The sequence below is a fragment of the Cetorhinus maximus genome, chromosome 2 (assembly GCF_964194155.1).
Source record: "Cetorhinus maximus chromosome 2, sCetMax3.hap1.1, whole genome shotgun sequence".
NCBI lineage: Eukaryota > Metazoa > Chordata > Chondrichthyes > Lamniformes > Cetorhinidae > Cetorhinus > Cetorhinus maximus.
Genome location: NC_135880.1, coordinates 164,774,640 through 164,789,123, shown reverse-complemented (window position 1 = coordinate 164,789,123; position 14,484 = coordinate 164,774,640). Strand labels below are relative to the sequence as shown.

General features: G+C 41.1%; 1 protein-coding gene across 3 annotated transcripts in view; it reads left to right on the top strand.

Moving 5' to 3' along the window:
- The window catches only part of ric1 (RIC1 homolog, RAB6A GEF complex partner 1), a 166,463-nt gene extending 152,204 nt beyond the window's left edge, over positions 1–14,259 (top strand). For all 3 annotated transcript variants that reach the window (XM_078570577.1, XM_078570576.1, XM_078570578.1), the window contains 3 exons: positions 5,583–5,760; positions 7,093–7,281; positions 11,844–14,259. In XM_078570577.1, the coding sequence (XP_078426703.1) occupies positions 5,583–5,760; positions 7,093–7,281; positions 11,844–12,135 (659 nt within the window). In that variant the 3' untranslated portion in view covers positions 12,136–14,259. The remainder of the gene's footprint in view (positions 1–5,582; positions 5,761–7,092; positions 7,282–11,843) is intronic.
- Positions 14,260–14,484: the final 225 nt, after the last annotated feature.

Here is a 14,484-nt window from a genome sequence, read left to right as displayed (position 1 = left end):
TACTGATGTAAGGCTAACAGGCCTGTAGTTCCCTGTTTTCTCGCTCCTTCCCTTCATAAATAGTGGGGCGACATTTGCGACCTTCCAATCTTCAGGAACCATTTCAGAATCTGTAGAATTTTTGGAAAATGATTATCAATGCATCCGCTATCTCTATAGCAACCTTTTTCAACACTCTGGGATGCAGAATAACAGATCCCAGGGGCTTATCAACTTTCAGCCCCATTAATTTCTCCAATACAACCTTACTAATAATTTCCTTCAACACCTCATTCTCCCTAGTCTCTTGGATCTCTAAATCTGGAAAATTTCCTGTATCTTCCTCAGTGAAAAGAGATACAAAGTTTTCATTTAGCTTCTCTGCTATTTCTCTATTTCCCATTATAAATTCTCCTGACTGCCTGTAATGGACCCACATTTGTCTTAGCTAAACGTTTCCTTTTTACATGCCTATAGAAGCTTTTACAGTCCATTTTTATGTATTTTGCTAGATTGCATTCATGTTCTATTCCCCCTTCCTTTACCAGTTTCTTCCTTTGCTGTATTCTGAAAGCCTCCTAATCCTCAGGTTTACTACTACTTCTGGCAACTTTATAAGCCTTTTCTTTTAATCTTATACAATCCTTAACTTCCTTTGTCGGTTGAATGACATTTTTGGGTTTTTGCACCTTGAAGGAATGTATAGGTGCTGTAAGCTATGTAATATTTCTTTGAAAACTGTCCATTGCCCATGTGCAGTCACACCTTTTAATGTTTTTCCCAATCTACTTCAGTCAATTTGTCCCTCATGCCTTCATAATTTCCTTTATTCAACTTTAACACCCTGGCTTCAGAGTGAACTACCTGACTTTCAAACATAATGTAAAATTCTATCATATTGTGGTCACTCATCCCTAAAGGTTCTTTTACAACAAGATTATTAATTAAAAACAAAAACAGAATTACCTGGAAAAACTCAGCAGGTCTGGCAGCATCGGCGGAGAAGAAATCAGTTAACGTTTCGAGCCTTCATGGCCCTTCGGCAGAACTGAAGCATAGTTAGGAGAAGGGAGAAATATAAACTGGTTTATTTCTCCCTTCTCCTAACTATGCTTCAGTTCTGCCGAAGGGCCATGAAGGCTCGAAACGTTAACTGATTTCTTCTCCGCCGATGCTGCCAGACCTGCTGAGTTTTTCCAGGTAATTCTGTTTTTGTTTTGGATTTCCAGCATCCGCAGTAGCTTTTAGCTTTTTGTTTTTAAGATTATTATTTAGCCCTTTTTCATTACATAACACTGGATCTAAAACAGCCTGCCATCTAGTCGGTTCCTCAACATACTGCTCCAGAAAACCAACCCTAACACACTCCGGAAACTCGTTTTCCACAGCATTAGTTTACCCAGTCTATATGCAGATTGAAATCACCCATGATTACTGTATTACCCATGCTACATGCTTCTCATATCTCCAGATTAATACCATGCACTACATTACCACTATTGTTTGTTGGCCAATAAGCAACTCCAACCAATGTCTACTGCCCTTTGCTCTTTCTTAGCTTACATGGGAGCTGTATGCTATTTATATTGGAGACCTGCATCACCTGTTGGTAATTCTCAAAACACTGAGGATGATGAGATGCAATATTAATGCAAGTTTTGTTTTTTTCAGTACTCCAATGAAATAACAGTGAAGTAAATATAACTTTATTGCCTTTACAGTGCTTCTGCCAATGTTGACTCTTGGTGACTTATTGGCATTTAACGAATATTTGCTGCACAGTGATCTCAGGTTTTGATGGGGAATATTTTTGAGGTGTAAGTTCTCTGTTTCTCTGATATCATCATCTCTTCCTCATTCACAAATATTTTCAACTGACAGGTTGCTCCGTTCTGCTGATAAAGGCACCTCAACTTTCTCCCATTCTTTCCACCACTGCACCCCTCCCCCACCCCCACCCAACTTACATATGCACGCTTTTCTTTTACTCAAAATTTGCCCCTGCCCTACTAAGTCACAGCACGAGCGCTGTTATTTCACTAAACTATCTGATTGGAGTGGGGTGGGTGGTACCTGAACCTGTGGCACCAAATGTTGATCCACTACCCTGCCCCATGCTATAAATTGAAACTGATTTCTATTTTCTTTCTTAATCTGTAGCATTGAAGAAAAATTGAACTGGCTGAGAATGCATAAAGCCCTACAATTGTAAACATAACTGTTTCAAAATATCATTGGACACTTTTAGAATAATGCTGTGTTTTTATTGGTTATCTGTTGTACAGCACGTCTAGGCCATGGAACCACATAGACCTTCGAGATGAAAGATTAGCATCCTTGATAATGCGTTCACTTTGTTCCACCCACTCATTGTACCCTTTATGAGTAAATATCACTCATTTTATTCCTAGTGCATCAATCATTTTGTCTTGAGAAATAATTTTTTGCATCTGATTTTTTTTCTTGCAAGTTCAGAATATTTTTACTACCACGTATTTTCTTCACCTCAAGCATCGATTATCCGGATGCTCTCCTTACCAACTTCCCCTTCAGCTCAGTGGACTGAACTTTCTTCTGTGCCATGTTTTAACTTCAATTCTGTCAATTCATTCACATTGTATTTTCAGCTGTGTAAGGTGATTCTCATTAACTACCCACTAAATGAATAAATACTCAAAGCAAGGCGGATGCAGCTGATTAAAATCATTTGTAGCTTCATCTTTTTAACCTCAATTTTGTTAGTGCGAGTCATTCAAAATGGTCAGGGGAACCAACAGATATATATGCCAAAATTGGCAAATGCTGTTAAATGGCTTCAAGCTCCTCAAAGATGAGGTAAGAGACATCCTTGAAATGCAGTGATGATAATTCTCCATAATTGAAATTCTTGCCAGTAATACCCAAGCAAAATCTTTGAGAATACCTATTTGAGATTAGCAGACATGGATATTCTTTCCTCTGCCTAGCTTAATGAGACTGACCTCACTTTGGTTCCATTCTGTTACAATCATAGGTAAGGTTTCCGACCCTCCTACTTTGGACGGGTGTCTGCTCGAATGAGCAGTTGGTCTCTGAGTATTGCTGGCAACTCAGGAGAAAAGTTTCTTTGGATGCAGGTGTTGCATGTGTCCATAGTCTTGGCTGTCGCGGCTTCCAACCAAGTCATGCTGCCTGGGCCCAACGAAAATCACCTGGATACTCGGTCTTGATAGAACAATAAGAGAAGGAAGAGAGTGATAAAATGAGGAGGGAATGTAGCAACACACTGTGGGGTGGTGGGGACGGGTAGACTTAATATTGCCCTGTGCTGTACACTATTTTGTGTTTTGTTGCAGGAGTCAGGCAGCTTTGCCACTCTGAATACTCAACATCTCCTTACTGAAGCTGGGTTTTTGTGTGTGGTGTGGAAGTCAGTGAATTAAATTGTGTGGCTTTGGTTTTATTATTCTTATAAGTTGCTCTGTATTATAGATTTTTGAAGTTACTGATAGCAATGATTTGTGGTGTATACTTGGTGTTTTCATTGTGGTTGATACTGTAGAAACATCAGACATGGTTTTAATTTAAACATTTATCTTTAAATCTGTCTATTTTGTGTTCTTTAATTTATAACTTATGATCATCTCACTGTAAAATAAAAGGCCAAATACCTTGGGGTTTGGTGATGTTAAGACAGTTGACTGAGGTAAATACAGTAACATTTGCAAACAGTGAGCAAAATGTCACTTGATCAAATATAGTGACTTAGTGGTGTCTTAAATTGTGTTATATTAAATATAATGAGATCGAATGTCACGTGATCAAATTTCCAGGAATACATCCAACCAGAGTTGACAACCCTAATCATTGCTAGAGAATCTCTTGCAATGGCTTCTCTTCCTATCCCCACATTGTCAACTTGAGTCACCCAAGGATCCATCACTGATTTATCCTCAGGTCCCCGACTCCCCTCAATACATGTACATCCTCACCTTGGTAGCACCAATAGCAGCCTTGGGACAGTTTCAACATGTTCTGACAAGTAACTCTATCTGCCTACTATTTTTCTCAACTGCTTTAATGCCTCACTGCTGTCAAACTACATGAGCTATTATTTGCTCCAGTTACATATTAGGTAGAAAGAAAATTTTGACCCTGAGCAGCATTTTCATCCCCCATGACCTGGGCATTGGTTTAGGTTGAACCAGGCTGTTTACAGAAACAAAAACAGAAAACACTGGAAAAACACAGCAAGTCTAACAGCATCTGTGGAGAGAAAAAAAAAAAGAGTTAATGTTTTGAATCTGTATGACTCTTCAGATTTTAGTCATACGGACTCGATACATTAACCCTTTTTATTCTCTCCACAGATGCTGTTAGACCTGCTGAGTTTTTCCAGCATTTTCTGCTTTTGTTTCAGATTTCCAGCATCCGCAGTATTTTGCTTTTATCAGACTGTCCACAGGCTCAGCATCCTATTCCAACACTAAGCTGAGCTTCCAAACTAATTGTGCTCATCACAAAAACTGCCTGCTTGCATCTCTGGAATGCTCCACCTTCCCCTCAGCCTTAGCCTGTCTCTCTCTCTCTCTCTGAAACTTTCTTGGCTGCCATTGTTGTGATTAAGCATCATGTGAGCAATGTCACATGATTAAACCGCCAGATTTGGTTACTGCGATGCTCTTTCGGCAGACCATCCATCCTCCAATCCTCACATTTCTGTTCATTGAAAAGTCTGCTTCCTTCATCTTAAACCATATTGAATCCTGCTCATCCATTACCCCCCTGTCCTTGCTAAGCTATGTTGGCTCCTGGAATCCCCACCACTGCCATAATTTAAATGTAATCCTTCTAAGTTTCTCCATTGCTTTGTGTCTTCCTTCTCTTTAACCTCTAGCATTATACCTAATCTTCCTCTTCACCCACCTACCAAATAAACTCTCTCCCCACTTTGGCTCTTGTACTTTGCCCCATTTCCTTGCTTTAGCCTCCTCACTGCTTCTGTCTAGAATTCTCTTCCACCTTTCTTAAAACCCACCTTTTTGACCAAGTTTTGGGTCAGCCCTTCTCACCTCCTCCTTTGCTTTGGTACTTTTTTTTTCTTTTGTCCTTATAATGTACCTTGGCACATTTTCCAGCACTATGAGTGCAGGTTTCCACTAAGGAGGTGTGACTTTTATTGCTAGCAGCCAAGAGCTGTCCACTTATTCTCAAGAACAGTAACCACTACTGATGTATTTTTGGGAGATTTGTGAAACTTGTTACTTTTAGAGAATGCTAGCTGTTTGGGAGTGACCTCAAATAATTCTACTGCATAATGGGAGTCTTATCTGTGGTGGTCATGAAACCAAAAAAAATCGTCTTGCACGTATTCCCAATTCATATTCTTCTAATGCCAACTTTCTCATGGCTTAGTTTGTGATATGGTTAAGAATAGATGATTTTATGTGCTATACCTGTGCAGTTACGAGAACAGAGAGCTTAGTATTTCTCTGCCATGTACATTTTTTCTTTAACTACTTATTAGCATTTGCAATTTTGTAGATGTAGGAAATAATCTCAAAGATTTTGTAAGTCTTCAAACTTCCTTGATACTCAAGTTAAATTATATCTTTTATTTTTAGGTGATGAATGCAGCATTGGGTCAGCTACTGATCTGACAGAAACCAGTTCTATGGTGGATGGTGACTGGACTATGGTAGATGAAGGTTTTTCCACGCTCAGTCTTACACAGTCTGAGCTAGAATATATATCAATGGAGCTGGCCAATAAAGGCCCTCGCAAGTCGCAGGTTCAGCTAAGGTAAGTAATTTGAAAACAGGCACCCGAGATGCAAGGCTCTATTTTATGTCAGACCCAGCAATCTCGGTGAGACATGTAATTGAGCTTTTGAATTCCCCACATGCCAGGTTCCTGATTTGTCTCCCTTCAGGGGTAAAGGAGAGCATGACAGGTAAAGACCTCAGTATTTATCTATATATAAAATACCGCATATGCTCAAGTAAAAGCTGATCTCATGTAAAAGTCGATCCTAGATTTTCAGGGATCAAAGCCCAAAGCGTTTAGAATCAAAGTATAATCTCTACCATAACATCAGAAACCTAAATTTGTTATTCATCAAAAAAGTTACACTCAATGTATTTCCTTCAGGTCTGTCTTATTAATTAAGACAGGAAGAATGTAGATCAATTTTGATTTTTAAGGGGAGAATCTGACAGATCGGAAAAGAGAATTAAACATCACCCATGGATATGCAGGGGCCAACTCCCAAAGTGACCACTAAATAAATGAACCCCTGGCCTTGTGTCCACATCCACCGTCACCAGCCTTCCAGGGGAGGAGAGGCTTGGGTCTTGCCAATTGAGCCCTTGTGAATGCCGACTCAGTCTAATCCTCCTGCACAAGGGCTGGGGCCATCAGTGTGAAATTTTCTAAGAACACGGCCCCTTGCCCCCCACCTCCCTGGCACCCGAGTAACATTGAAACCACAGGTGCAGTCGGTGTTGACGACGCCTCTACAGGGCTACAAGAGGTGGAGGAGATACTTGTTAATAAAAACACAGAGAGACACACACAATAAACAGCTGGCAGGGAACTCCTTCCCCCATTACCTTGTAGATTCTATAGAGAGCTATGTTGGTGTGCTGTGCGGGTGTGAATTAGTTGAAAGTTGGCCCCTCAAAAACATGGCCTGTGTAAAAGTTAACTCCTTAACGTTTTGCGTAAAAGGTTGGTCTTAAAAAATTGACTTTTACTTGGGAATATATGGTAAATTAAAGGTTCGAGCATCCCACACAGTTTTCTCACCTAAATCAAGAATGACCTAGCAGAGTTTTAGGAGTGGATCCCAGCTTGCCCATTAGGCAATGAGTAGTGCAAGGATTCAGGAGGACCTGAAGGGAAGATTAAAAGCATTTTAGAGAATGTGAGAATAACTTATTTAATATTCTTGAATTATAGGTCTTAAAGATTGCATTTTCAGCTAAAATTTTAAATATGTATTCTGGAATAATGTAAAATTAACTTAATTGGAGGTTGTTTGAAAGTGAAGCAGATCCTATGGTTAGAAGTTTTGGAGGCTCACTTTTTGCAGTCACCTGTGTTACCTCTGACTGGACTGTTCTGTTCTTCCAGTTATCTGATGCACATTTTTATGGAAGCTGGCTGTTTGGAGTGGTGTATAATTATAGCACTAATTCTCCGAGATTCTGCAGTGATATGCCAGATAATCAATTCAATCCAACACTCCGAGATTCCCATGGATATTTTGCAGGGCATAAAAGACGGGATGCTGGCTGTGGATGGATGGGCTTCAGCAGATTGGTAAGTGAAGTACTGTAAGATCAGCACAACCAATTCATAACTGCATTTAAGGTTTATCAAAGGATGAGATGGTTTCAAATGATGTTTTTTCTTCTATTATTATTACTTTATACCAGAGTTGATTTTTTGGTTAAGTCAAATGCAGCATGTTTGGTTTGGCCAGATGTAAGTTACAGTAATCAGATAGGGAAGTCCTGCTACAACTTTAAAGGGCATTGGTGAGACTCTATAGAATACTGAGTACAGTTTTGATCTCCTTACTTAGAGGAATGTATTTGCATTAGAGGCTGTTCAGAGAAGATTCACTAGGTTGATTCCTGGGATGAAGGGGTTGGCTTTTGAGGAAAGGTTGAGCAAGTTGGACTATATCCATTGGAGTTTTGAAGAATAAGATGTGATCTTAGTGAAATGTTTGAGATTCTGAGGAGGCTTGATGGGTTAGATGTTGAGAGGATATTTCCCCTCGAAGGGGAATCTAGAACCAGGGGGAAGGGGGTTTCCCATTTAAGATGGAAATGAAGAGGGATTTCTTCTCTGATCGCCCTTAATCTCTGCAATCTGTGCTGGGTCCCCTATTATTTATCATTTATATAAACAACATGGATGATTATGCGGGGGGTAGGGATTAGTAAGCTTGTGGATGACACAAAGATTGACCAGGTGGTTAACTGTGAGGTTGAGTGTCTTGGGCTACAGGAAGATATAGATGGGATGGTCAAATGGGCAGATAAGTGGCAGATGGAATTTAACCCTGAAAATTGTGAGGTGATACACTTTGGAAGGAGTAATTTGACAAGGAAGTATTCAATGAATGGCATGTCACTAAGAAGTTCTGAGGAATAAAGGGACCTTGGCATGTGTGTCCATAGATCTCTGAAGTCGGAGGGGCATGTTAGTAGGGTGGTGAAAAAGGCATATGGGACACTTGCCTTTGTCAATCGAGGCATAGATTACAAAAGTAGGGAGGTCATGTTGGAGTTGTATAGAACCTTGGTGAGACCACAGCTGGAGTACTGTGTGCAGTTCTGGTCATCACATTATAGGAAGAATGTGATTGCATTGGAGAGGGTGCAGAGGAGATTTAACAGGATGTTTTCTGGGATGAAATGTTTAAACTATGAAGAGAGATTGGATAGACTTGGGTTGTTTTTGTTGGAGCAGAGAAGACTGAGAGGCGACCTGATCGAGTTGTACAAGATTATGAGTGGTATGGAGAAGGTGCATAGGGAGCAGCTGTTCCCCTTAGTTGAAGGGTCAGTCACGAGGAGACATAAGTTCAAGGTGAGGGGCAGGAGGTTTAGGGGGATGTGAGGAAAAATATTTTTACCCAGAGGGTGGTGACGGTCTGGAATGCACTGCCTGGGAGGGTGGTGGAGGCGGGTTGCCTCACATCCTTTAAAAAGTACCTGGATGAGCACTTGGCACGTCATAACATTCAAGGCTATGGGCCAAGTGCTGGTAAATGGGATTAGGTAGGTAGGTCAGGTTTTTCTCACGTGTCAGTGCAGACTCGATGGGCCAAAGGACCTCTTCTGCACTGAGATTCTATGAATAGTCTTCTCCAGAGAACAGTGGAGGCTGGGTCATTGTCTTAACTCAGCCTTGAATATATTCAGATTTTTGATCTGCAAGAGAGTCCAGGGTTATGGGGGCCAGCAGGAAAGTGAGAGTTAAGGCCACAATCAGATCAGCCATCATCTTATCGAGTGGCGAAGCAGGCTGAAGGGGGCAAATCCTTATCCCTTTTTCTTATGCTCTTATGTTAGGCCCACATTTGCAATGGCTGTTTCTTTCCCATAAGGAATAGTTTTTACTCAGCAAGTTATGATAAAGCAATGAACTGTCTGAAAAGGTGGTGGAAGTAGATGCTACAGTAATTTTCAAAATGGAATTGGGTAAATACTTCAAGGAACAGTATTTCTAGGGCTAAGGGGGAGTGAAACCATTTGGATAACTACCAAAGCATAGGCATGATGGGCCTTCTGTGCTGTATCATTCTATATGATTCTATAAAACATATACCTTAGCAATCAAAATATACCATCTGCTGGATCTTCCAAATCAAATCGGCCAAAAATTGTATTCATGAAATGAGCCTTTTTGCTTCCATCTGATTTAATTGAGCTTTATGTTGAGAATGTTAGAAAAATGCCCACTTTTCTTACCGTGCCAGAAATTATACCAAAAGCCCCCATTTTAAAATTAACAACAGGTGTTTCCACTTGCTGTAGCTCAGAAAACCTCCCGGAATTGGTAGTATGAGTCATAAGCTTCCAGGTTATCAAGAGGACCTTATGGGATCTGAGATATTCAGCGTTCTGAAAATCTGCATGCAGTATTTGCTTCACTCCAGTGTATCTCAAATTCTTATTGATATGTTACTTCGTATTGATGATTTTTAAAGGATTTTTTTTTTTTGCAATTATGACATTTTTGAGCAGCATTCATTTAGAAGTTGGAATAAAATTCATGGTTTGCAGGGGATACTTGGATGTGTGTAGATAACCTGGGGGGGATCCCTGAAATTTGTGCCCATAAATCAGTTACAGCTAGATATAATTTCTCCTCCATCAATTCCTTTCTGGGGTGCAGATTCATGGTCACCCACTATCCTCATGCAAGTACCATTCCACAGTAATGACAGCTTGAACTAGGCACCCATTCAGAGTCGGATTTTGCCCTCACCCAGTGTCTACCCTATTACACTTGTGTGTTTTCCAGCAGAGTTTGCCTTTTTGATTTTCCTTTCATGGTATGTGGTGTCTCTGGCTAGGCCAGCATTTATTGCCCACCCCTAATCGCCTTTGAGAAAGTGGTGGTGGTGAGTCACCGCCTTGAACCACTGCAGAACATGTGGTGTAGGTTCATCACAGTGCTGTTAGGGAGTCCCAGAATTTTGACCCAGCGACAGTGAAGAAACGGTGATATAGTTCCAAGTCAGGATGGTGTTTGGCTTGGAGGTTATAGCTGCATGGCAGGAGTTGGGGACCCTACCTGATTTTTCCCTGTGGGATTAATCGTTATTTACTACTACCATTTCCTCAGCTGAGGTTGTCAAAATTATCAGAGCTGTATTGCTCAGATATTCGCTGCCTAAGCTCAATGTGTCATCAGGGAAGCTTTGTTTTCCACACCCCCCCCCCGCACCCCCCGCCCCCAGAACAGGATACTTTCTTTAAAAGGAAACCTGACAGATCAACTCGTTTTTCTTCTGAAAACCTAGGGCAGCATTTTCCTAGCGGGGGGCGGGGCCCGCTTGCCGGCAGGTAAAATGACGCACGGTGACGTCGGGCGGGTGTCCCAACGTCACCGCACGTCGTTCAGATATTGGCTGCCTGCCTGCCGAACTGTCAAAGGCCTATTAAGGCCTGATAAAAAGTAATTAACTGAACTGCCCGTCCAACCTTAAGGTTGGCGGGCAGGCAAAGAGCCCAGGCGGCCGCCTTATTTTTCATGAAACCTCATCCATGGGCGGGATGAGATTTCATGGAGAATTTATTATTTAAAAATAAAAATTTTTGAAATAAACAATGGATATGTCCCAGCACATGTGACAGTTTCTCATGAGGGGACATGTCCTTAAATTTTTTTCCCACCTTCATTCAGATTTCCAAAACTTAAACAAATCTCCCTGAGGCATGGGGAAAATGCAGGGAATCCCCCTCCCCCCGCCCACACAGGGAGCGCTCAGCACTTCCGGGCGCGCATCACGATGGGTGGGCCTTAATTGGCCCGCCCACGTAAGATAACGGCGCGGACCCGATCGGGTTTGTGCCCGCCCCCGCACAACTGGGGGAAATTTCTGGCCCTAGTGTAGATTAAGTGATGGGTATGCTCGCCTCTCATCCAGAATGTTGAGTTCCAGCTCCACTTCCCTTCTGCCCTTTACCAAACTCGTGGTCTGGAGAGGAGAAGCAGCTGATTCAATTTAATTTGCCCTTAGTTGCTGATGCAGCACTGCCAATGAGTGCAGCTGCTGTTGTCATTCTCTCAAGGCATCTTACAAGATACTTTCATGGTCAGTAAGCAGCAGCATATTTGGGAAGCATGCCAGGTTTAATGGGAATAAAGGAAGAGAATTGTGCATTTGGTTAATGGAGAAATGGGTCAAGTAAGCCTTATTTAAGCATTGACAAAGATGATTTATATGCAGGTGTTATCAGTAAAATGTTTGGAGGTTAAACTTACAGATGACCTCAGTGTAATTTACTAATTTTGTGATATTTATATATATATATATATATATATATATATATATATATATACACATACATATATATACATACATATGCCATTTGGCCTTGTATCTTTGCTTCTAAGCTTTTGAAGATTGTTAGTGTTTTTTAAGTGGTTCCAAGCTGCATGAAACGTAATCTCTGGAAATGTACAAGTGTCTGTATTGATTTGTTTGTGTGCGTAATGAACAGCTGAATAAATATTCTATTAACCTGTAGAAGCCACTGGAGTGAGAGCAGAATTCTACTGTTATTTCACATGGTAAACTTTTTTTGTTCCCCTTCTCCCCCACCACTCCCTACCCAATGCTGACTTAATGCTGCCAGCCCTGGATACAAGCCATTTCTGAATCGCATAAAGCCCCAGCTGCAGAAATTGGATGAGGTCACGGAGGAGCAGATTCAGCCTGAAGCTTTTCAGCCTTTGAGCCGTCTGAGCACATCAAAGGCAGTGGAGCCCCCCAGCCCATGGGCCGAGGACAGTAGAAATACTGCAGGTCATGTTAATAGCCCAAGCGATGGTGGTGGCAGTGTCAGCAGGCAGGAAGAAGATGGCCAAGGAGAGGAGGAAGAGGAACAACCTGAGGATGAAGGGAGTTACGAGTGTTCTCTGTCATGAATGTTTGTTTTCAGATAGCTGCAGCCCAAACTTTAAAATGACAAATGAATCACTGGTGCCTTGTGTCAGTGTTGTGCACATGTCTTACTGCATACTAGTGGAGAATTGTCTCACCTTTAGAAATAAAACATTAGCCTTTATGTTTCACACTTCCAAAATAAAAGTGACGTTTTGGTGACTGAAGAAGACACTTGCTGGTATTTTCTGGCATGTATAGTAAGGGACCCCCAATCCTGAGAGTATCTCTGTATATACCGCGTTATCCTCCTGTGCTCCCTGACATAATGCAATGCAACAAACTGTAAGATTTTCAGAAAAATGAATTAATGATGGTGAAGATTTCATGGAAAAATAAAAAGTTTCTTAAAGCAGTTATTTTATTGCTACATTTGTAGGTAATTAACCCTGTACCACTGGTGCCTTCGCAAGATACTCCATTATGCTTTAGGTGTGTTTGGATAACACCTCTGTTCTGGCATGAGTGAGGGAGTCTTGCAAAGGTGCTCTCTGGACAGAAGAGAACTAAGCGTCCCAAATTTGCGTTCATTTTTTTCAGTCCAGAGAGCATTATGGACAGATGCTGTTCAAAACTACACATGACTTAGGTAAAAAGGCAAGATCCAGTAAGATTTATTCAGTGACAATGTCTTGAGGGATTGATTGGCTGAACAGTTGGAAGTGCTGTAATGTTTTGGTGTTTGAATAACTAAATTTTTAAGCAAGTATGAATTTTGAGTCTAAATATAACTACATTCATCTGCCATGCTTTTTCTGTGTCCATAGTGGCTTAGAAATTCTCCCAAGGCTCAGCCATCATAGAATGCAGTAATCCTAGAAATACATTTAACCACAAAACATCCTTTACACTACTCTGTAGCATTCTGTATTTAAACATTCTCAAGCATGTAGTGATAACCAAGTCTAGTGATTTGTCACAGGAACTTGTGAAACAGAGCAGTTGCAAAGAGTCGTGGAAAACCATGGGATTTAGTTTAAGAGAACAGTGTTACCCCCAATTAAGTACACATTGCTTTTATTTTTGCAAAAAAAGTTGTTTCACTGTTATGATGAGTACATTTGAAAGAGAGATGAGTGACATTTTCCAAAGCATTGGTCTCTGTTTCTCCTGTAAGTGATGAGTTCTTCCCTCTCATGACTCAGTGAGAAATGAGATATTTTTAGAATATTATTCCCTATTGTATAAGATATTTAATTTTCACTTTATTTAGATTGGATGCATCACCACAGAATCCAGCAGCTGAGGTTCATGCTACTAGTGACTGTATGCCCTCGCTCCAAGTTGGCAATGTCCACTGCACTGATCTCAAGATGCGAATTGGGTTGTTGGGAACTTACAATGTTGGGTACAGTTACTTGATGGCATTCCCTGGTGGCAGGGTGCTCAAATGTCCAAGGGTTGGTGCTTGCCATGATGGGGCTGCAAAGAAGCAACAAGTCACTGTTAAGTTGCATGTATCCAACTAGTTAACCACAAGTGGTATATGGTTTTCCTCCATCCTGTACTCAGGAGGATGAGTGCAATGCACACCCTGTTTTATGGTGAACTTAACTTCTCACCAAGCCATTTGTGAGAAGCTCCTAGTATCTGCAATTCCCCTAACAAGGGTTCAACCTTACACTTGCCGTAGACCAGTTGGTGATTATTCTCCTAGGGGACATAGAAGACATAAACAGAGTCTCTTTGGGGTTGGCATGACTCAAGATGATTTTCCCAGTGGTAGTAGTTCACAACCAGATGTACCCTCTGTGTCAGCCTCAACAATCCAATATCTGAGCCAGGTAGATCTCAGTATTCCAAAGGAATGTTGAAGACTGACTGGCCATCCTGGCTTATCAATGGAATCGAGGGCTGAGAATTTTTCCCACTTGTGTCCAGAAAAGCCAATGAATGCTCTTACAGTCCAGATTGAAAAAGCAGTGGGCTGTTTATCAATAATTCTTGCATCAATTATGCTGTTCTTGACCAGCATGATTGTGTACACTGCGTGCACTTAAGCATTGCTAACCATTGGCTGCTCCTAGGCTCTCTAGACTTGAGTAAGTGGGATGTAACTCTACAAGGCGAAAATGGGCAAATGGAAACTTCTATTATTGACTTGTCAGTGATTTGGAGACTCTTAAACATGGTGGAATTAAAATAGAGTGCACCCACATTCAGCTAAGAAAAATCAAAGTCAAAGCAAAATCTATTGCACAATAGGTAACAGTTTCCTAAAATGACCCTCCTTGAGTCTTTGACAAGTTGGCTGTTGGTAGCGGGAACTTCTACAAATCATGCTACGTTAACTTGGTTCCCCAATCACTGGATGTTTTACTGTGACAAATGAC